At 37.7% G+C, this 25,475-nt stretch overlaps 1 protein-coding gene across 1 annotated transcript in view; it reads right to left on the reverse strand.

Moving 5' to 3' along the window:
• The window catches only part of LOC122802652 (mitochondrial pyruvate carrier 2-like), a 656,608-nt gene that overhangs the window by 478,855 nt on the left and 152,278 nt on the right, over positions 1–25,475 (reverse strand). The window contains exon 3 of the mRNA XM_044072357.1: positions 16,989–17,073. Within this exon, the coding sequence (XP_043928292.1) occupies positions 16,989–17,073 (85 nt within the window). The remainder of the gene's footprint in view (positions 1–16,988; positions 17,074–25,475) is intronic.

The raw sequence follows: 25,475 nt of genomic DNA on the forward strand, positions 1-25,475 counted from the left end.
AGTATATAAAGAGCTGTATAAATCCAGTTATGTTAGAGGTATGGTAGGGACTCATTTGTCCTGAGGTAAATGTTATATCTCTCACATCATCTGTACTATATGAGAAGTAAAGTTGGAACAGTACTTTAAGCTGCAATGTTGTTCCGTTTGGTTTATTATAAAAAGTTATTTGTTACTGCTCTCTAAAGTTGATGCTGCAAAGTATATTCTCTCATCAGTGTATATTCTGCAAGTTTCTGTATGCAACAGACTGTGAATGCAAATATAACCAGACTTTGAATTTTAGCAGAATCCAGCCAGCAAGACTGAGTGTCTTAAGAAGACTTCAAATCCATCACACCAAGTAAGGTCCACCAAGCAAGTAAGCATCCATATAATTTTTCAATGGCAAGCTAGCCTGCATTTGAACCTACAATCTGCAATTCAAACACAGGGGGAGTGATGGTAAGCCCTGCAGAGGGTCACTTCAGTCAAATTGCAGTAACTAACATTTGTACATATGTGTAAATCCTAAACAGAAGTATTCCAGTTTATGCAGCTTGCAGTAGTAAAGTTTTTTAGACGTCTACAATCCGGAGTGAGACTAGTTCAAGAAATTCGTAGTGCCATAAATTCTTCAAGAAAAGGTGAATGTCCACTAGCACAGTAGTCCGCTGCCTGTTGTGCTTCACCAGCTTCTCAAGTGACTCTGAAACATTTCTAGCCATCAGCAACAGCAGCCTGCTCACCTGTTTTCTTGTTAACTGGTAAGACTTTTTTTCTGTGTCACATATTTAGTGTGGATGATGTTAAACAGTTTGTATATTATTAAGACAATTTGTATATTCTTACATAGTTTGTATATTCTTAGACAGTTTGTATATTAGACAGTATGGATATTATTTATAATTCATGCAGGAGTAAACCAAACTTTAGTAAATTGCAATGTTGGTATACACAGCACATTAGTAAATGTAAAACCTTATTAGGGCAGGTTGATAGTAAGGCATTATGCAAATGTATTACAATATCTGACTGGTATCTCAAAGAAAACCATGTGAAATATGACAAATGTTTATTGTGTGCTTCAACAAAAACTGCATTTCATGTATTATGCCGTAAAAAAGTATTGCATGATATTGCTAATAAAATAGACTGTGAAGACAGACATGTTCATGATAAAGAATTAACTAAGGGTAAAGTGTTTCCATTATATTCAGATGTTGAACAGTTATGTCCTGTCACCAGATGTGAGTCAAATCAGTTACTGATAGAACCCCTAGTACATTTTGTCACAAAAGAATGTAATAAACTTCTAAAAGACAGACACAATGAGTTCAGGAAGCTTAGACAAGTTATACATACATCTTTTCAAAAGTGCATAGGAGTTTCAAATTCAGCAGAACAGCTTACTAAAGAATGTCAGAAAGACCATGCAACATTACAGGAAATTCAACAGCAGTTGCAGGATAAAGGAAATAAATTAGCTGAACTGACAGAGACTGGGAACTTCCTACATACACAGTTAATCTGTGCAAAAGAAATATATTTTATAATATGTTTATGTTTTGAAAATGGTTAAGCATACATGCTAGGATGGTAGGAGCAAATAATTTTTAAATGTTTTACTTTCATTCAGTTAAAGCAAGACATCTATCAGTACTACAGTAAATTAAAGCATATGACTGCCATTCTTAGCATAGTCAAAAGGTAAATAAAACTGTTCTAGTGTATAAAATTAAATAAAAGTAGATAATAAGAGTAGTCACAAGACTGACATGCTTGTATAAAGATATACAGATACAAGACAGACATGCATGTATTTTCTTTTCATCTAAAATACATCTGTTACAATACACAAGAATAACAGGCAGACAACAGCAAATACAAATAATATAAATATAAACATGTGTTGGTTAAGCTAATATCTATTTTGTTTTTTTTACAATTTTTTATAATTGTATAGTAACACCAAACAGTTAACGTTCTAAATTGTAAAATGAAAATCACAGATGGTATTTGTCAAACAGTTTTTGTAAAATTAATGGCAGGACAGTTAAATAGATAAATAAATAAAAAAATACTGAAATCCATGTAAGCTAATTGTAATGCAGTATAAATGCATAGTTATGCAAATCACAATCACATTAAAGGAAAAATGCCAAAAGAATTAACTACAGTTTACAGAATATAAAATGTGAGCTCAGACCTTCCTAGACTGAATGAATAGTTACAGGAAATGTTGGAAACAACAAGACTGATTGCCAGACAAGTAGTTTGAGTTTTTCTAAAGCATCATTGTTATTAAAACATAATTGTTAAAATGTTTACAGGCAACACTATTTGGTAATTATAATAAAGTCACAATTGTGCATAGATGTCACTGATAATCTGTTTGCAAGTAAATGTTAAAAGAAAAAAAGTCCGTTGCATCAAGTACAGCCAGCAAATGGGCTATAGTATACATACAGTTCAAATCAATTGTGCAGAATGGTATAAATATCTACTAGAGGTAATAAATAGTAACAGCTTTATAAAAATGATCAAATCAGATAAAAGTCCATAGTTTATTAGTAACCAAATAAAGTAAATGTATAACCAAAGTGTTGGGCTGACATACATTCTATTCTTACAGCATAAAGGAGATAAACAATACTGCAATACTACAGGGAGGAGTACTTTCTCAGTTTTACACTGACTGTATAAGCAGTACTGCACAAGGGTCTGAAATAAAGCTATAGAAAAAATAAACAACAAGGGTCTGAAATAAAGCTACAGAAAAAATAAACAACAAGGGTCTGAAATAAAGCTACAGAAAAAATAAATAATAAGGGTCTAAAATAAAGCTACAGAAAGAAAATAATATCTCATTCCTTCTTGACAATACTCTTTTAGGAGGAGGAAAAACAGGTATTAGTTTATTAAAAATACTGGTAAACTGGATTAAACCTGACAGGATAAGAAATTTTACAAGTTGTTAATAGCTATTATAATGGCTATTATTGTATTGTTTAGAATTAAATTGTATTTACAACCTGTTAAATTGTAAAGCTACACAAGAGATGGTTTAAAAAACAAGAGATGATTTAAAATTGCTTTATTAAAGCTATACAAGAGAGAATAAAGATATGCAAAATGCATAAATGTTTCTAATAGCAAGAATGGTCATTATTTTAATATGTTTTTGGCAAAACAATGTTGGTATAAAAAAGAATGAATATTTTTAATTGCTGAGTATGTAGTTTAAAATAACAGGACATATCAGTATCAGTTCCACTAGATATTTCTAAAGAGACAAACATTTTCCAAGATTTTGCTTAATATTAATGTTATTAAATTTGTAAGATTAGACTAAATGTACTTTACAGTCTTTATATGTACAAATGTAGAAAATTTCAGTACAAATGATAGTCTTTGTATGTACAAATGCAGAAAAATTCAGTACAAATGAAATTAATGTCTAGTAATGAATATGTGTAAAAAACCATGTTTAAAAAAAATAAAATAAAAAATGGGTCCAGGATACCTACTAGATTGAAATGCATGAACAGCAAACAGTCTGTGTAAATACATACTGTACAGGATACATCGTAATAAGTTCAAAAGTAATTTGTCAAGTTGTAATATCACTGGTTTTACCCCAGTAAAATAATTGCTTTCAAATATTTATTATCTAAGCCCAGTTCAGTATTTTACCAAGATGTTAATGAGCAGTTCAAATACATGAACACAATGTGATGGTTAAAATGACATTGAAACTGTATATTTTCAGTAGTGTATAAATGCTTGCAGTAGCACATGGTTCTAGTTTCTTATAGTTAATTCAACAGTTGCAAAGAGTTAATGGAACAGTTCTAAGTCATAAATTAAATTCTGTGATTGCAAAAGAATAAATTGATCAAGTTAAAAAAATAAATAAATAAAAATAACATTAAAGCAGACACAGCTCATAATTGATAAAATATTTTCACAGAATGGTCTGCAAAAGAAAAAGTTTTAAATACATTCAGTTTTGTAGTAATACTTAATATCATTGTATTAACTATGTAAAATTGCATTTTGACTTGTATCAAAAAAAGACTATAGGTTTGTTTCTTAATGTGTTTTCTATATAAAATGTTTTGAGTATGTTTAAAAACAGTGTGAATTGTTAGATTTTATGAATATAAGGCTGAAATTAATTCTGTTGTAAATATGCTGAAAGAAAAAGCTTGCTTAAATGCAGAAACAGAGTTTAGTAATATGCGATCAGCAGTCATACTAAATGACCATGGCTTGGAAAATAAGGAACCTGCTGAATGGACATTTTTCCCTTACAGACTTAAAAACAGGATGTATGCAAGAGCAAAAATGCAAAATCTGCTTTTAAAGAATGGACAATGACACTGTGGCAATGTGTTTCCTCAAAAATATGTTTTTCTGTATGGAAAACAGGACATGTTTATCAGCATTGGCACAAGAACAGATGTTCTTATACAAAGATCCAAATAGAATACAGGATGTTCACACTATCAGAAAAGCTGCTGTCTTACAAGACATTGTTAAACAAGGAAGCTTAGTATTGTTTCTACAGGATGAGCAATTCTCCAAAATAGAATATCAAGAGGAAATGTATATGTTTATGCATGACTAAAAGAGTATATAAAGAGCTGTATAAATCCAGTTATGTTAGATGTATGGTAGGGACTCATTTGTCCTGAGGTAAATGTTATATCTCTCACATCATCTGTACTATATGAGAAGTAAAGTTGGAACAGTACTTTAAGCTGCAACGTTGTTCCGTTTGGTTTATTATAAAAAGTTATTTGTTACTGCTCTCTAAAGTTGATGCTGCAAAGTATATTCTCTCATCAGTGTATATTCTGCAAGTTTCTGTATGCAACAGACTGTGAATGCAAATATAACCAGACTTTGAATTTTAGCAGAATCCAGCCAGCAAGACTGAGTGTCTTAAGAAGACTTCAAATCCATCACACCAAGCAGCAAGAAGCAAGCAGCAAGTAAGAGCCATATAATTTTTCAAAGTGGATACACTCCCAAAGATGGATATAAAGATGGATATAAAAACTCTTTAATAAAAACATTTTAGCGCTTTCATCTCCAATAGAGACTTCATCAGAAATAAACAGAACCAACAATTTAATTGCATTTATATACTCAATTAGTAGTGACATCACCACCAATTAAATTGTTGGTTCTGTTTATTTCTGATGAAGTCTCTATTGGAGATGAAAGCGCTAAAATGTTATTAAAGAGTTTTTATATCCATCTTTGGGAGTGTATCCACTTGTCTTGACGAGGTTTCGGCCATTTTTTGTTTTGGTATACAAATTTGTTCAAAATGCTGAGATGCAAAATTGGCCTCCAGTCCCCTGTCTTTTGAGACTAAAGAATTTCGAGTAGAATATGGATCCTATCTGGTCTGGTGGACTGCTTGGATGACTCAAGGCAGCTGTTGAATTTCTAGTGCTACTGTATCTCTGACTGGGTGGACCATTGGGGATTTACCTTTGGGGTTTGGGGAAAAGATTGAAGGGAATGCGGTAACCTCTGGTGATTACTGTCTGCACCCAGGAATCTGATGTTATTGTGAGCCCGGCTGAGTGGTGAAGAAAACATCTTCCCCAGACTGCTTCCAGAGGCAAGCAATTGGCCACCACTCAGGAGCACTGGGAGGGTTGTCCAGAAAAGGAATGTCTGGAAAACTGGTTGCATGGACCCCTCTGCCAAGGGAGGGTCATCTTCCAGATCAGTTCCCCCCTGCCCCATGGAGAATACTTGCCACGTGTCCCAAAAAGGCCCTTGGGTCTTCTTGAAAACACATCTTTCCACTCCTCTGATACCCAGAGTACGGTTGCTAGAGTGAAAAAAAATCCACACCCGCAGCAGAAAGGGCCTTCCCATTCTTTTCACATGTGGCTAACGTGTCTCTAACCTTTGGGAAAAACAATGAAGTAGCATCAACCAGAATGTTGACAAAGGAAGACTTAAAGGGGTTCACAAAAATCACACAAGTGCATCCAGGTGTGACGTCTAATGGCAATGCCTGTACCCGCTGCTCTAGACATCCCTTCAGCTGTATGGGCAATAAGCCACATAGGAGAGTTAGAGATAGACTCTAGGGTGGCAAGCTGAGAGGCAACCTTATTCCATACCTCACCAGGCACTGCTCCTGCCAGGGTGTCCAAAAGCTCAGTTATCAGATCCCTTTAGAGTGAAGTGCACCAAAAAGTTCAAGGGCCAAATAGCAAAGGTCAGTGAAGCAAAGCCCCGCTTCCCACATCTGCCCATCGTGCGGGACTCTCAGTTGGGAGGATGGACAGCTGAACTCTCTTCGCAAGTTCCTTCTTTGTGGCTGCCACCATCATGGCATCCACTGCTAGTCAATTAGACCAATGGGGGGGCTCCTCAGGGGCTGAAAGAATTTTGTCTGGTCTCCGGGGAATGGGCTGTATGGCACAAGGAGCCTTCCACGCATGCTGTACAATCAGTTTGATTAGTTCATTAGCAGGCGGGGGTCACTCAAGAAGTAGATGGCTGGGCACGAAAAGCTTGCAAGAAAACAGATTCCACAGAGGATGGGTTTAAGGGCTTCCAATCACCCCTCTGTTTTAATATTTCCAGGATGTCTCCAAAGGAGACATCTTCAGGGGGTGACCATGGGGACCCTTCTGCATTCTCAGTGACTGATTCTTCTGGAAAATCCAAGTGCTTCCTCTTGCATGATCTCTTACGGGGTGGCTCATCGGTGGGAAGATCTGAGGAGGACTCCTAAGAGAGGGGACCCTGCACTAGGGTATCTTGATACTCTTGTGCCTGCTGTCCCAGTGTAGCAGATTGTGATAGCTGTGAACCAGAGGGAACAAAAATATGGCACTCCGATGAGGATGGTATCAACTGGGAGCCTTCTGAGGCTAGAGCTCTCTCCATAGACTGGAAGTCAGGCCTGCCCAAAGAGGGATGGGAGCCCAGAACCGACAAAGACAGAACCTCAGAACTGGGGTCACACCCTGCTCAGACCAGCCGCCTCACAGTGTAGGAGCAGAGACAGGACTCAAAACTCAAGGCACAAAGAGCCATAGACAGCACCATAGAAATAAATTGGAACCGATCCAGGGATCTTGGAACCTGCAGCTAAATCTCGGTCCCTTGGGTGAAACGGTTACGATGGAGCCGAAGACCACAGAGTAGGTTCTGGTACCGAGGGGAGATACCCCATTGGTGCCAAAGCAGTTGGCACTGGGAGCGTCAAAGCAATGGGCTCCAAGACCTAGGGAGAAGTCGAAGGAAGAATATATGTAGAAGTCCTGGGAGAGTAAGCCTCAGCTCTGGGAAGGAGGGAAGTCTGAGAAGATTTTATTTACTTATTTTATTTTATATTTGTTGACCGGGCTAGTCTAACTGGATATATGTCCATTTCAGTAGAGGCCAGAAGAGAAAAGCTCTAATATATGCAATAGTATAATAACATACAATATATGCAACAGCAGGAAGTTACATTAAATTAATTTAGATCAGACATAAAAATGTGTACAGAATCAGCTAGAGGAAAAAAAGAACTTAAGAAAACATATAATACAATAAGAAAAATAAGCAAGATTTGTTATTACACATCAGAAGCCTGGTTACAGGCATACAAACTTATGCTTACTTACAGCAAAGTAGAAGGTGAGTACTTTTACAGTAAGTAACTCACTGAATAGAGCAGAGAGGATGTCTCCTTTAATTCTTAGGTAGTGGTTAGCATTCTTAGTTAAAACAAATAGACATCGTAGGACAGAATAGAGGAGATAAGTAAAGGGAGTGGGAGTTAGGGAATGAGATGTTAGTCAGGGTTAGAGCAGGGGTATAGCCAGTGTGTTATGAGGTACTCCTTGAGATATTTTTTGAAGAGCAGTGTAGAAGAAAGAGAAGAGAGTTCATTAGAAAGCTGGTTCCAGGTTTTTCCCACTGTGTTCGAGAATAATGAGACTCCAGCCTTGTTGTTAGCTTTAGTAGTGGAAGCTAGAAGCTTATTAGCTGAGCGTAGTGCTGCCAAATTTTTGTACGGCGTAATCAGACTAGAGAGGATTGCAGTACTCATAGGGTGGTAGAGAATCTTTTGGGTGATACGTTTTTGATAACGAAGTTGGTTCTGCAGTTCTAACCATCCCAGCTGTTTAAGGTTGTGACAGTGATGGGTTCTAAAAGGGGAGCCTGCGGCGAATCTGGCAATGTTATTATAGCTGGTTGCAAGTTTGCTCAGGTTGTTTTTAGACAGTTTGGTATAAATGGCAGACGCATAAAGCAGGGTAGAGATAAGGTGGGTCTGGGCAATGGTAGTTCTGGCCAATGATGTGAGGAAGGTTTTGATTCTAAAAGGGGAGCCTAGTTTTCTGCTGACTGATTTTATAGTAATATTAATATGATCATCATAGTTAATGTAATGGTCTATTGTAATTCCCAAGAGTCGGGTTGTAGTGTCTGGGGATATGGTAGATCCACTGTTAGAGGTTACTGTGAAGTGACATTGTAGAGACTTTTGGGTAGGAGCGAAAAGCAATAAGTTTGTTTTCTGAGGGTTCAGGAGGAGGCAATGTTGCATAAACCAATTTTCAACATTAATAAATACTGTTTGGGTGAGGGTCTGGAGTGAGGAAATGGAATTGGCAGAACAGATTAAGGTTGAATCATCTGCATATTGTATGCAGGTGGCTTGTGGAATGTTAGCTTTAAGATCATTAATAAAGATAGAAAAGAGAAGGGGACCTAATATAGAGCCTTGGGGTACTCCAATGTTAACAGGGAGAGGTGTTGATCATTATCCCAGAGAACAGCTTGTTGTCCATTATCTAAATAGGATTTAAACCAGAGTATTGCCCGTGTTGCAGGGAGGCCTCTGGCTGCCAAGAGCCGATCCACTAATCTAACTACATCCATTTCTGATAGACTCCTGGAGGAATTAAGTGACATTCTCAAAAGAGATTCAGATCTTTCAATGAAAGGACTCAGCTGCTGACCCAAGAAAAGGTCTATTGAAGGGGAATATCTAGTCCTGGGGGTACTTATATCGACCTTCAGCACACCAGTCTGTTGGATAGAGGGGGTGGATGGAACCAAAATATTACAAGTTGCAATTATCTGTGCCAGGGAGGTCGTCAGCACCAAAGACATGGTCAGTACCAAAGATGGTTAGGTACTTTCAATAGTAGATTGCAACATAGTAGATTTTGTTGATTTTGGTGCAGGAGCAGAAGACAAGGACATCTTTGGAACTTTTGCCTTCAGTTCAAAAGAAGGTGTCAAAACCTGATATTTTTAAGTCTTGGAGTCATGTATCTTGGAGAAGATTGTACCGAATGGCTCCATTTTTAGTGTCAGTTTTTGGAAATTTTGAAGTCTCCACCTCAGAGCTTCCCCAAAAAGACATTTTAACAATCCTTTAAGTATCAGTTTGATTTGACTCTCTGCAAGAGTCTGAGCACTGAAATCCTTGGATTTCACAAGGAGGTTGAACTTCCAGGTGAGGGACACCCAAACAATAGAAGCAAAAAAGACGCCCAACTGAATTGGGCATCTTTCAGTCACAGTCCTTACATTGCTTAAACCCGAAGGTTCGTTTCTGCTTCTCTACCATGTTGTCCATCAAGTGCACAGCACGTAAAGAAAAGGGGGAAGGAAAAAGAAAGTTTTTTTTTTAAATATACCAACTATAGTATATAAAGAACTACCAAAATGGGTAAAGAATAAAAAAAAGGGCAGGAAAAGGATACCAACGATGGTATCAGAAAGTTACCAATGGTAAGCAGGAAGGAAAGGCCTAATACCAACAGTGGTAAAGGAGAGATACCCTGAGGTAAATACGATGGCAGAAAGTTATCAGAAGAGTCACTCGCACAAAAAGAAAACTAAACAATAGTAATTATTACAGATATGAAGCAAAAGGTAGAAAACAGGTAAACAGAAAAAAATTTTGAGCACTTAGCTGAGAGCAATGGCTGACTAGTCCAATTTTCTACACGGCAAATGAGATCTGGGGTAATGGGAAGAGAAGCAGTAGGGGGATGGCCTTAGATTGAGAGTTTTTGGCTGGCGCGAGCTTTGTATAATGGCCAAGTCGGTTACGAGGGTTTGGAACCGAACCCATCAGTCAAGAATGAATGAAGACTGACAACATCAGATTATAATTTATGAAAAGAAGTTTGAGGTAGTAATTGAAAATGGAATCACAAAAAAGCACACAACAGTTTGACAAACTAAAATGACTACACAGAATGAGTCATACAAAAAAGTTTATGACCACAGCATTTAGCTGAACAGGGCTAGCCACCCAGCAGTGCAAACTTGGCACTAGACGATTGCCACTGTTGAAGTGACACCCTGACCCCATGTGCAAAAATGGGAAAAAGGGGCAGTGGATGGATGGATGCATGGGGGTATTTTACATTAAAGTACACAGAATATAAGTATTATAATGTAACTGCTAAAAGTAAAACTCAGATTGAAAAAACACAAAATGACATTTCATAATATCAAAAAGCCATTGCATGCACAATGATTGTAAGACAGTATATCTTTGGGCTTATGACTCAACATCCCTGGTCTTGTGTAAATATCTGCAATGTGTACCATGTACACTACACGACAATGTGTGCGCTACTGCCTACCATAACTAAAGAGGGGAAAAGTAGATGAAAGTAGAGGAGAATATGGATTAGAATGGAAGAAAAATCAGGACATTAATGTAAGTACAGGACAACAGTCAAGAAAGTTAGAAAAACTATGAAAACAGCAAGAAGCATTAGAGGGATTTAAAAGGTTACCAAAAAGTGTACACTTAGTGCAACTTTTCTGAATGAATAGACAGCACAAGCATTGCAGCAGGGATGTTCTTGAATTCAGAAAGTGTACACAAAGTGTTCACTTTGTGGCAACGTTTATGAATACCTCTATTCTCTTTCACCTTCTAGAAACCTGGAAATGTTCTTTTTTTGGAGGTGGAGGTAGTGGAAGGTTCCTGCTCTGCTGCACTTTTGGTTAGTACTACTGGGGACAAATTAGCTCTAAATTTCTTAGCTCAAAGGTCAAGGACATCAACCCAAAATAATGAGGTACAAGGACCAAAAACAAAGAACTTTTTTAAATATACGATTTAACAAAACAGTTAACAGATTTTGCATTAATAAGAATGTTTAAAATGAGCAGAACAGGGCTTCCAGTAATGTGTTTGTTTTATAAACAATGTGAATCTGTAATGACTGTGATAATTAGTTTGTTGAATAGCACTTTGCAGTTACTGGGGGGGCAAGTTAAGCAACAGTGAAATGTTAAGCAGTACCACTAAGCACAAGAGCCAAGAAACATCCTAATACAATTCATCTCACCTGGTTCATTTCTGCACAAAAAAACAGCAAAGTGCGTTGAGAAAACCACTTTATAAACAACAAAACAGCAAAGCTTTCGGGTAGAACCCTTCCTCAATACTATTACATATATTAAAAAAACAATTAAGTTTAAATACAAGTCAAAATAATCACATGGCCAGCAGTCCAAAGATCATGTGACAAGAAACAAACGAGTACACATAAGTAAAAAAAATCAAAACACATCAAAGAATATATATAAAAAATAACATTAAAATCTAACAACGTAATTTAGTTTGTTGTAATTTAATAAGAACAGGTTTCAATGTAACCATGGAATTTAGACCTGGGGGGGCGATCAGAAGCAAGTCTGAGTATCCACTCATATTCCTTAATCTCAAGTAAATTATTAATATCCCCACCCCTTAATGTTATGTGTAAAACATCTATAACCCTAAATGTAAACCTATGGTCAGTACCAGATTCTGCTATATGTTTATATAAAGCATTCTTATCATTGGTTCTCCTAATCTCTGATTTATGCTCAATGATACGCTCTTTTAGCTTCCTGGTTGTTTTCCCCACATAAAACGAGGAACACATAACACAGGTTGCCAGATAGATCACATTGGTACTGACACATGTAGCTAATAAATCAAACCTATATATTTTTTCAGTAATGGGATGTTTAAACACATTACTATTAACACTAGTAATATCTAAACAACAAGTACAATTCATACATCTATAAGTACCTGACTTAATGGAAACAGCCCGTTTCATAGGTCTATTAAAATCTTTATAACATAGTTTACTCTTTAGGGTTTTCATATTTCTATATGAGAAGTACGGTCTATCACCCAAAACAGCCTTAACATCAGCGGATGCCATCAATACAACCCAATTTCTAGGTATGATCTGTTTAACCAAATGTGTCTTGGTATTATAAGAAGTAATATACCTAATTATAGAATCTTGATGTTCTATACAGCTAGGATTATAATCATCATCTAACAAAAAAATAGGTTTTAATTTTGTCTTTCTATCAGTTATGGTCTTAGCTTTCAAATCCAATAACAATTTTGGATCATAACCACTGCTCAGAAAGGCATCATTTCTGCACAAAGACACATATATTGGGAATTCCTCCATGATGCTGCTGTATAGGATCCAGCATGGTAACATTAATAAAAACTCTGCTCATACACTTTATTCAGATACCAGGGATCAAACTTTATAACGGAAATGGATCAAACAATCTCCAATTGTAAAATACAACTAAAATGTATTACAAGAAGTGAAAAACTATAAATGTCTTTGCATGTTCCATGATATGGGCATCCTCCCAAGGAACAAACTTATTAAAACTGGCTATTTGAAACTGACAGATTGAAAATATTTAAAACTTTTAATCGTACCATTTTCAAAACTGATAGAGCCATGCCACACTCTTTTCAACTGTAAGTCATCACATGCGATACCAAAGAAAAACAAATGCATGCTGTCTTTCCACAAACAATGAGCCTCAACAACAGTATACATTTTTTTTTTTTTACTCGGGGGATTTCATTAGGGCAAGCATGATCTTCATGGGGGGGGGGGGTTATAACTAGTACAAGGTCTAATGGTGACTGACTAGGGTGCAGGCTTAAAGAAGCACAGTTAATAGCTGCCTCTGGAATATTAATAAAAAAAGGTAAAATAGAGTGCAATGCCACATGTAAGGCTATCGCTGCTTTAACAGCTACTAGCAATCGCATTACAGAACATTAAAAAAAAAATGACAAAGTATCAAATAAGGAGCTAAATGTATTGCAACAACAAACTGTAAGGGAAGTGAAAATGGTTATATACATCAATATTAAGAGAAAAAGCTTTTTACAACACTGGTTCTGCCACAGGCAGGTAAGATAATAATCCCTCAGCAAAAGATATGCAATCAGCAATTACATAGTGCAGAATAGTTCCCAGAGATGCTTAGGTTCACATTTTTATTGCGTGCAGTAACCAAACTGAAAGGATCTACTACATGTATAATTAAAGGCGTTTCCTGCACGAAAACAGTAGAGGAGGCTGGCTTGTAGGTGGCCGTTCTGTAGAAATGGAGAAAAGTAGGAAAAATAACAAAGGGCATTATTACAAAGCCATTGTAGTGCCCGCATTTATTCTGTATAGCTCAGTGAGAGCGTTACAGGCTTACAGATGGCTCATAGTACCAGAACTGTAGAAATAGGGGATGAAAGAAACAGTCAGAATTGTGATTTACTGTAGCAGTCTGCATATTTTACAGTGCTACATTCAAAGGATAATGGAGAAAAATCATAAAGAAACAAGGAAACAACTGAAGCACGTAATGGTCCTTTAACTGTAATAGTTTAAAAAGTAACTACAGAAATTACAGTCAGGCTTCAAGTAGTGGAAATCCAAAGCATTTATCTGGCCACTGGTACAACTACAGAAAATGGAAGAAAAGAGTCATGAATGATAACTGAAAATGTTCTGCTGCTTTCTGACATTAGAAGAAAAAAGCTAAACCAGATAATGGATTCTGGGCCAGTCTGTGCTCAAAGTCGTGTTGGAAAGGTGATTACGTAGGAAAGTACATAAAATGCTTAAGAATGTCAGATAATCCTGAATGTTTTGTGCAGTGAAACAAGTCACTTATTTTCAGCTCCTCACCTGAAACAGAATCTCAGTTTTGATGGGGGTGCTGATCATTTGTGAATAGAAAACTTAACTGTGGCTGCAGGCATATGATAAAAAAGTCTAAATCAGGGGATAAGTACCAACTGACAGAAATGCAACAAATATATCAGATACTGATGGTGTCCATATATTGAAAATAAACGCATCAAAACAAATCTTGAAACAAAAGGTCCCATTCTACTTCTTGAGGCTGTTTGATTAGCAAACTACAGCTGCTTTATAATTCTCATGTTTTATATTGAAGACTTGAACCATATATGTGAAACAAAACAAGACATTTTGACTATATACAGTAATCCATGCCAAAAGTTCAGGAACCACATCGGTCATGCCACAGACATCAACATATAGAAAATAAAGCCTCACAAAGCAAATTCAAGATTGGTTATTGGTGTTGTGACTGTTATTCAAAAGGCCTATGCATATACTAGAGGTAGACCTATACTGGAAAGAAACAGTACAGAGAGGATGTGGACAAAGTACATACATATGTTTCAAGCACGGGCATTAAAGACCTTCTAGCTTGCCAATATGCCAAAACACTTGTTCCCATAATACATGTCCAGGCTGTTCTTAAAAATATCTAAACTAGTACTTGCTTTAATGTAATTTGGTAGTCTGTTCCAAGCATCAGCTACTCTGTCAGAGAACCAATTAGTACACTTCTCATTCCTATAGAATCTTCTACATAGGTTATCTGACAATTCTCTAGTACTTTTTGATAACCCCAAACATTCCCAGAGATAGTTGTCCCTAAATGCCTTATATACCTGAATAAGATCTCCTCTTAAATATCTGTAAGAGACACTATACAAGTTCAGATATTTTAGTCTTTCATAATAACTTAGATTTTCAGATCCATGGATGCCCTTAGTATATTTCCACTGTACTCTTTCCAGTTTATTCATGCTTGTTTTCCTATAGGGTTTCCATATTGTTATTCCATACTCAAGTTTGGGTCTAATGTAACTAACAAATAATGACTTCATTATGTTTGATTTCCTAGACTTTATAAATCTTTTTATACAACCTGTAGTTGTATAACTATCATTAGTCAACTGGTTGATATGATTAGAAAAACTCATAGCTGAATCTACCCATATACCCAGGTCCTTAAATGAGTCTACAGTTTCAATCACTGTGTGCTGTATTAAATATTCACCTTTTAGTTTATGTCTCCGAAATCTCATATGCTTAGTTTTTGATGTATTTATCAACATATTATTCTCCTGTGCCCAAATGGCCAACTTAGTCAAATTATTTTGCAGACATGCCTTATCTGTAACACTTGTAATCAGTTTACCCAATTTCAGGTCGTCAGCATATAGACTGTAGAACACCTCAGATGAAAAAGTAAGGTCTGAAAGATGCAATCTAAAACAAGTAAGGGCCTAGTACAGAGCCCTGTGGGACACCTTGACTGTAACCAAGGATTTCACCTGTCCAGCTGGTGTGTGATACTTGCCATGTGCTATTTGTAAGCCATGCAGCTATCCATCTTATCAACAGTACATCAATACCTAGTTGTACTAATTTATTGATCAGTGTTTTGTGCATGACCCTGTCAAACGCTGAAGTTAAATCTATATAAATCACATCACAGCACAATTTTTCATTCATAGCTATTATATTGTTATAGAACATCATGTTACAGGTGGTAATAGATCTATTTTCAACATATGCATGCTGATATATGGTTTCAAGTCCCAACCTACCCAGTTCTGACAATAATTATCCAGTATTACCTTCTCCATTTTAGTAGCGACAAGACATGAAACAAAAGTTAATGGAACCAAACAAAAGTTGCTTATTTACTCACTGCATAATCTCAGTGATTAAATGCTTAGATCTCAAAAATATTAAAGGAAATATCATGCTAAGAAATGTGACACAGAGTAAAAAGGATTGCCACAAGCTACTGCAGGCAGATACTTTCCCGGGCAAAAAACAATTCAACCTAGGACTGCACCAAAGACTGCTCTATAGAGGTACCAGCAAGAGGGATGGCACAGTCATTCTGACAATTTTTGGTAGCAGTATCCATCAAAGTAGCTGATGGAACTCAGCAACAATCTCATCAACCCGACAGTGCACAGTACTGATGGAATACTAATACACCAGAACTCTTAGTAGAAATAGTGAAGTTCTAAATTCAATATTTATACAGTAAGCTATGGACAAATGTATGTTACACCACGAACCTTATAGTGTGAGCATATGGTGTCCCAACTATTTCCAGAGATCTAGCAGTAAGACAAGCCAAGGAGCTAGCCGGTCAGTACTAAGAGGTGGAAATAACTGCCTGGAGGCCAGTTCCCTTATTCTGGGCAGAGGGTATAGGATTAAACATTGTACGGCTGCTTTTTCATTGAGATGAGGAGCAACAACCTGCAGACACCCATCAGCAACATCAGTTTCAAAAGCCATTTGACTTGTATTGCATCTCTCTAGGCACACTGCATGAAATGGCATACCACCCAACAAGTATCTACTGCAATGTGATCTGGTCTAGCTGCCTTAAGTACACTCTCATCTTTCGTAACAGCAAATGTGATCAGTATAGCAAAATGGAAAAACAAACCAGTGTCCGTTAACTAGAAAGGACGAAAACACATAGAAGAGAGAAAAGAGCAAGTATGTTGTAATGAATATACACAGTACTGAAAAAAGTAAACAGATATTCAACAATAACTAACAATGATTAACAAATAAATCACATGTTGTCAACTAAGACGACCTTTGTCAGTCAGCAGCTAAGGTGAGTAACTCATTAACCATGGTTTACTTTTGCAAAGTAATCTTGCCAGACTGCAAATAAAAAAAAAAAACAGTGGCAAACAAACAGTTCATAAATTGCATCAAAGTCTTAGTACAGAAAACTTCTTTCTGTACTTGGAGATCTTGCCATAAAAAGTGTTTGCTACTAAGTCATCTTTTATGACATCTGAAGTACATTCATACCTGTAGCTGTTAATACTCCAGACTGGGCTGTGCTAAGTTTGTCTGCTGGTCTAGTCAAATCAGCCAATCCTGCTATTACCAAACCCTAGAAACAAAAGCAAAATAAATAAAATATTTTAACTGATGTACATTAGTGCACTATAATGCATAGCATACCCCCTTCCCTTTATGCTACTCATGAAAAGTGAGCTTGATACATAACTTCATATACCATGATAAACATATACCAGTTAAAACAGTGTTATAAACATTTTTTAGGCTACTGAAAGACAATTATGGACCTACCTACAAGAAAAAAGGCTTAACATTACAGGAAAGCCACAATTAATTTTCAGTACAATTGGTGCATTGTTTTCAAGCTCATATTCACATGATTTGTAAGGCTGCAATTTAAGATACAATTTTACATTTGTTATACAATATGGAGCACACCATACTAGAAAGGAACTAGAGTTGGGAGTGATACACAGTCAAGATTCACCATTGCTGGCCTATAAAAATGTTAATTAGTAGAGCAAAGAAAAAACTCCCTAAAATGAAGGAAAGCTTCTAGAGAACAGAAAATATAATATAATTAGTTCCAGCAGCATAAAAACTAAACACAGCAGACAGACTTCGCTGCAGTTGCTGGACAATGAAGCAAGCATATTTTTGTGCAGCATACAAGGTTAACAGCAGGTGACTGCACATAATTTATTTAGGCTACTTTGGAAAGAGTGACCATGGCACCTATGATGCAAACAAGTAACCTGTAAATGGTTCATCTCCCAGGCTCATGCTTGCACTTATCAAGGGTGTCATAACTTGTCAGATATTCGGGATGCATGGCTAGGTTTAAAAAGGCCCTTGTGGTCATTAGTCTAGTAAACACCTATGAACCTATAGGTGGGCAATGGCTCCTTCCCTCAACACCTACTAGACCAAACAACTTATTACCCTGAATCACAGCTGATGACCTGGGGCATAGCTGGTAGAGCATTTAATCTTCAGGGAGGCACAAAAAGGAGTCCCAACACAAAGTAATCTGCTCTTAAGAGCAAGGTTTTTACAATACCTTATAGTACCCTGAAGGCAGAAACATGCAGTGACACAAGCATTCACCTATGTGCTCCCCCACATGATGCACCAACATCCACTCTATCCTCTATGCTCTCATACTTATGCAATACTAATACTTCTCTATAACCTCAGGCAGAAACCAACACAGTGCCATAAAAACCTGTGTCTTCTCCCCGAGGTAAGTTAACTGGCAATTGGTCACTCAAGCTTAACCTCCCTCCTTAACCTGACCCTCCAGTGTCCCAATTTGCTAGTCGATCCCCAGTCACCAGTACTTCAGGTGGATGCCCTACCATTATGCCAGTGGGCACGTGGTGTGAAACAAATTTAAAAAGAAAACTGGGACAGAGTAATAACTTTTATTCTACAACATAAGAATATACACAAATTATTAATGAATATGGAAGCCATGACTGAACAATACAGAGAACTACTGCTTAACAAGCTGGTAGGGCTTTGGTGGTAAATACATGAAAGAAAAACGAGCAAGAGGTTAGGTTTAAAAAATAGCAGATGCTAAGACAGCTGAACCTTCTTTACACCAGTAAATAGCATATCATCAAAAAGTATGGCTTAATTATTATTCATGTGGAAATTAATAATTTAAGGAATGACTCCCCTCTTCAAAGAGAGTCAAAGTGAATCTGCCATATGGCACAGAAGGAAAATACAGTTGTATAAGATCTTACCATAACAGTAGACGTCCTAATTCTCATGGTTTCAATATTCTTTATTCCTGGGATGTCCTGCACAGGATAGCCAAATGTCTGACCAGCATACCAAATTCTTTACACCTTCAAGACGTACACACAACTATTTCAAGCATGAGCATAAATGCCCCACTAGCCTGCCAACATACCAAAACAGTTGTTCCCATAACAAGTGTCCAGGCTGTCATTAAAAATATCTAAAGTAGTGCTTGCTTTAATGTAATTTGGTACTCTATTCCATGCATGAGCAACTCTTAGGTTGTCTGATAATTCTCTACTACTTTTTTATAACCCCACAGATTCCCAGAGGTAGTCGTCTCTAAATGTCTTATATACCTGAATAAGGTCTCCTCTTAAATATCTATAAGACACTGTACAAGTTTAGATATTTTAGTTTTTCATAACTTAAATTTTCACATCCATGGATGCCCTTAGTATATTTCCAATGCATTCCTTCCAGTTTACTCATGCTTGTTTTCTTATAACGTTTCCATATTATTATTCCATACTAAAGTTTGGGTCTAATATAACTAACAAGCAATGACTTCATAATTTCTGATTTCCTAGACTTTATAATCTTTTTTATACAATATACCAGTTCAATAACTATCATTAACCAACTGGTTGATATGATTAGAAAAACTCAAAGCTGGATCTACCCATATACCCAGATCCTTAAATTAATTTACAGTTTCAATCACTGTGCTGTATTAAGTATTCACCTTTCAATTTAGGTCTCCCAAATATCATATGCTTAGATTTTAATGCATTTACCAGCATATAATTCTCTTGTGCCCAAATGATCAGTTTAGTCAAGTTCTTTTGCATATATGCCTTATCTGTAACACATGTCCTATGTGCAAAGCGCAAGGTACATATGCGACGTACGGATGCCTATCCCCAAAACTCAAGTGCCCCAGGAGAACCAAGGCAACCCCGGAGAAAGGCATCCACATGTATATCCAGGAAGGGAAGAAAAAGTAAAGGATGCAAGAATGACCCCTTGGCCAAAAACAGGACAAGAGGAATTAACAGGGGGCAGGAGGAGGAACAGAAACTGCAGCAGTGTAAAGTAGGACATCTATTGTTATCGTAGACCCTTGCAAAACTGCACTATGTCCTTCCTTATCACTGTTGCAGTACTCTTTAGTCTTTGGAGAGTACAAAACGTGCTGTAAAGTATGGGAGTAGGAAGGCATTGAAGAGCTCTCCACAAACCCATCCTAACTCTTGAAAAGATATACAACTTGTGATGTTTGGTAAAATTGAGAACAGAGGACCAAATAGCAGCTTCCAAGATGGATCTAGTATCCAGACTACTGAAAAAAAGCCCCAGAAGAGGCCACTCTCCTAGAAGAATGAGCATGAGCAGAAGAGGAAAGCTGCTTGCCATGAAAAGAATAGCAAAAAGAAACGGCATTAGAAATCCAGGAGGAGATGCTTTGCTTAGACACTGCCAACCCAATTTCCTGACATGAAAGGAAACAAAAAGTTGCTAAGATTTCCTGATATGCTTTGTCTTTTCCAGGTAATAACAGACCTGTCTGTGTAAATCCAGGTGTGCTGAACCCTTTCACTGTGGAGAAGGAAAGAATGAAGATGAAGGGACTGGTTCCAGGACAAATTAGCCACCTTGGGCATAAAAGGACTGGTACTAATACACCCTGTCGTTGTGAAAAAACAAATAACTAGGAACTGCCATGACAGCTTGAAGATCAGAGATCCCCTTGAAGAAGTAAGAGCCACCAACAATACAGTCTTCCAAGTACAATGTTGTAGGGAAGAAGAAACTGCAGGCTCAAAAAGTGACAATCAGTTTCTCAAAAACAAAATTAAATATCCCAAGGAGGAGGAATAGGCTTTCTTGGAGGCCAGATATGAAGGATGCCTTTTAAAAATTGTTAGTCTTCAAAACTAGAAGCCAAAGGTGAATTCAGAAGCAGACAAGCTGAAATGACAGACTAACAGATGAACATGCCAAACCAGAACAGCAACTCACACAATGAAAGCACTGTAGGAACCACCACCGAAAAAGGTTAGAGGTCATGCTTCAGACACCAAATAGAAAATCGGTTCTATTTAGTTACATACAATTTTCTGGCCTCCTGCAACACCCAGAGCACTTCCTTAGAAAACTGATGCCTGAACAGAATCAAAACCCTATCACCCAAAGTGTCGACTGAAAGGTGTACAAGTGAGGGTGAATAAGTGATCCCTTGTCTTGTGTGAGAAGATCCATCCTGTAAAGTAAATTGTAATGATTGCCCCTGGCCAGATGATAGAGAAGGGGGGAACCAGTGCTGTCTGGTTAAAAAGAGACTCACCAGGAAGATTCTGGGTGTGTTCCATATGATCTTGTGCAGGAACTTTGGTAGTAGAGGAAGAGGGGATAGGCATACAGAAACATCCCCTCCCAAAAAGACATGGACTCCACTTTCTAAGCCAGAGGACTTAGCCTTCAAAACTGTCGAAGTTGTCTGTTCAGACAGGAGGCAAAATGATCTACCAGAGGAGTACCCACCGATGTACATAGTCCAGAAATACCTCCCTGTGAAGCATACATTCAGCAGGATTTGTCCTAGACCTGCTCAATCTATCAGCAGCTTGTACTCTGAAGGATTCTAAACCAGATGAAGAACTAGCCAGCAAGCAAAGAAGGTAAGATTTGTGTGTCCCATTGCTTGTTGATGTACCACATGACATTGGTACTGTCTGTAAAAACCTTTAGAGGACTTAGAATCCAAAGGCAGGGAAAAACCTGGAGAGTTAGAAGTAGAGACCACATCTCCTTGATGTTGATATTGTCTATCAGTTGTTGAAGGGACAAAAAGACCCTGGACGTTTAGGTTGCTGGAGGAGGCTCCCCAACTGTGATTGGAAGCATCTGCTTGAAGGTGAATCCCTCACTGTGCAGAAGCATAGTTAAGTGGAGATTCTGAAGCAAGAGCTGCTGAGAAGGGGCTTGGATTAAAAGGTCATCCGAAAAAGGGACTATTCTAATTCCTTGAAGTCTGCAAAAGGCTACCACAGCAGCACACAGATATTTGGTAAAAGACCCCTGGAGCAGCAGAAAGACCAAAAGGCAAAGCACAGAACTGACAATGAAAGGAAGAGAAAAGTAAAAACTTCCAAAAGAGAGGACAAATAGGAATATGGGGGAAAGCATCCTTCAAATCCAGAGATACCAAAAAGGCTTGAGGAAGCAGAGAGAAAACATCCTGAAAGTCCTAAACCATGATTACAAAGTGCATGTCTAGAATGGCTAAAAGAATGGCAAAGATTATGTCAAAATTGATGGACATGGATCAATGTTGTTTTGTGGAGAGAAGGCAAACATTTGACAACATTAATAGAACAATGATGATCCAGGGGGAAGCAGAATTAAGAAAATACCATTGTTATTGGTGGGTCTTGATGCAGAGAAAGCATTTGACAGAGTAGGCTGGGAATTTATGTGCAGGGCAATGGAAGCATTAGCATTCCCTGATAAAATTATAAGGTTGATTAGGAGGATATATGAGGGATTGAAGACGAAAATTAAAGTGGGTGGGCTCCTCTGACAATTTGTTTCAGCATAGGAAGCAGGCAGGGATATCATCTTTCCCGTTTGTTATCTGCATTATATTTAGAACCATTGCCAAACAATAATAGACTCAAATTCATGGATATAATTGGTATGGTAGTCAAGAAAAGCTGGCTCTGTTTGTAGATTATATTATTTTATACTGGATAAAACCGGAAAAGGACATTACAGTGTTTTGGAATATTTTGAGACGGTTTCAAATCTTTTTGGGATACACAATTAATGACGCTAAAACAAAGGCAACAGCTGTAAATTGTGAACCCATACACAATTTAATTCAGCAATATACATATTTATGGGGACATGATAAAAATGAAGTACTTAGGAATATGGACTGAAAAGTATTCTATTGTGCCAGCTAAGGATACGTGGGAAGAGACTGAACAAAAGATAAAAAAACAGAAAAATTGGAAGCTTTGTTATATGGATATGAATAGCAAGGTACAAGCAGTTAAATGTTTTTAGTCCCTTATTTTTATACACAGATCAGACATGCTGTGGTGCAGCGGTTAGTGCTGTCGCATCACAGCAAGAGGCTCTCCGATTCGATCTTCGGCTGGGGTGTCTTCTGTGCGGAGTCTGCATGTCCTCTCTGTGGTTGTGTGGGTTTCCTCCGGGTGCTCCAGTTTCCTCCCACATCCCCCCAAAGACATGCTGTAAGTGGATTGGACACCCTAAAATTGGCCCTAGGCGTGAGTGCGTGCATGGGGGTACCTTCTTTGGAAGGTTGGGCGCCGGGCTGGCAACTCAACACCGTAAAAACTCCACTGCCAATCATGAGCGGGCAAGGTGATCCACTGTGGCGACCCCTAACTGGGAAAAAGACGAAAGAGAGAGAATCAGGCATATTTTTATCAACCAGTGGAAAACTTGTGGATAGCAATTAATAAAGAGCTGAAGACTTTTATCTGGGAGGGGAAGACAGCAAGAGTCAAGTGGGATAAGCGGATTCCTCCAATAGAACAAGGCAGTTCAGGACTACCTGATTAGAAAGGGTATTTCAGAGCTACACAGTTAAGATTCTGATACATACCAAAGCAGAAACCTGTAATTCAAAGTGGAAAGGGATGATGATAATACGGCGGCGGTTAGGGAGCTCAAGAAACAAGGAGAGACTGGGATTTTGGATGCAGATCCTTAAGGAGAATAACCAGAATATTATATTCATAAAGTAGCAGAAGGTATTCCAAGTACTAAACAACACAGGAATGCAGAAAGGAGATTCTGCAGATAGGGATGACTGCAATTAGGGATATGGACAATAGGAAATAGGGGGCTAAAATTTATTGGAAAAAACTGACAAAAGAACCAAGGTATTTGGAGCAAATAATTTGAGGGAAAGGTAATAGAATGGGAAGAGGCCAAGAATTTATTTGGACTGCAGGCTAAAGATTACCTTTCCCTATCAAGGACGGATATCAGAGTATAGGCAGAGAGAGAAATAGAGGGATTCTAAGAAAAAGACCAGCACTGGTAGAGTTCAGCAGAATCTACAACAGAAGCTGGTGTTAAAAAAGAAACAATTAGTTCAGCATACAAAATACTGCATCATAACTAAGTATCAATCAGAAGAGGTAGAAAGGCTTGAGAAGAGAGAATGGATAAGCAATTCACAAAAAAACAATGGGGATATATGTACCGTATGTCGCCAAAATATGCAAAGTCTAGAAGTAGGCGCCAAGTAATTTTTCCAACAGTAGACAGCAAATGTTGGAAGTGTAATGGTAAAGAGGTAATTGGGAACATATTTTCTGGAAGTGTAATGAGTTGGCAAACTTTAAAAATTCCCTGCAGACTACCCTGTCAGAGATACTGGGTGAGCAAATTGGTGAAACTAATGAAATGATTTTTTGAGCCATAATACTGAATCGGAATTACCTCTACATAGAAAGGCCTTGCCGAGTCTAATTATGGTGGCTACCAAAAAAGTAATTACTTAAAAATGGAAATCAAAGTCTAAATCAACTGTATTAGAAGTACTGACTATAGTAACAGAGACAAAACTGGAACTGGCATCTTTAGAAAAGGGTAGAAGCAAAGTACAAACAAAAAATCGAAATTGTGTTAATACATGCAGAGGAGGAACAAGGTTTAAAAGAAGGCAGGATTTGAATGAGCTATGTAATGTTTGACTGACAATGACTGGATAGATAAGTGATGTACAATGTTTGAAACTAAAATTATGCATATGGTTTGTTTTCATTTATATAAATGTATGACTGCCTATGTCATATGTGATAATTTAATGAAGATGCTTCTTGTTTAAAAAAGAATCCTAAAAGCAGGGACCCTGAGAAAGGTGTTGAGAAAAAAATGGTCTAGAATGGCCTCCATGACCCCTCCTTCCTGGGGGTGAGAAACATTTCAAGAATAAAAACCTGTTCCTTGTGGATGTATCATAAGGAAACAAGTTTGGTTGGTTCCCTGTTCCACCAGATCCCCAGACCCAAAGGAAAATGAAGACGCTGGCAAGGAAGAAGCACAGGAAGGCCAGAGAATGAAGAGAGGGACTTTCCATTATCCAAAACTGTTACTTTATGACTTGAGAGTACCCAGGCATCTGTGGTTATCTGTTGCCAAACAGGAAAACAAAGTCAGCCTAAGGGAAAGAGGAATCTGGTCAAGGAGGAGAGGCTGGATGTCAAATACAGGCAAATTTATTGGGATAAGTTTTTTGTCCCCTAGAACTCAGACTGGGCTTGTCTTGTAAAATTTCACTTAGGAACCCTCTTGCTTGCAACAGGCTGTCTATGCTGACTAGAGACAAAAGGTTTACAATGGACAATTCCAAGGGAACTTAGGGACAGAGAAAACAAAGGCTTGCTTCAGGTCCTGCATAATCTTACCCTTATCCTGAAGGGTTTTAAACAATTCTCCAGTAGCAGTACCAAAGAGATTCTGGCAGTCAAAAGGGGGAATCAAAAAGTTTGGCCTTAATGTCTTCAGGTAAGGCTTGAAGGTGCAACCAGGAGCATCACCCATGACGCCTCTTCTAGGGCGGCTGCATGTGGCTGTATCAGCAGCATCATAACTGCATGTAATGGAATGGAGAGTCACCTGAGAGGCAGAACTCAAAGCAGAAGTCTTACTATCCAAATCAGGCATATCAGTCAACCCCCCCATGTTGGGAGGGAA

Source organism: Protopterus annectens, chromosome 5.part0, assembly GCF_019279795.1.
Source record: "Protopterus annectens isolate FY-2018-M chromosome 5.part0, PAN1.0, whole genome shotgun sequence".
In the NCBI taxonomy this organism is placed as follows: domain Eukaryota; kingdom Metazoa; phylum Chordata; order Ceratodontiformes; family Protopteridae; genus Protopterus; species Protopterus annectens.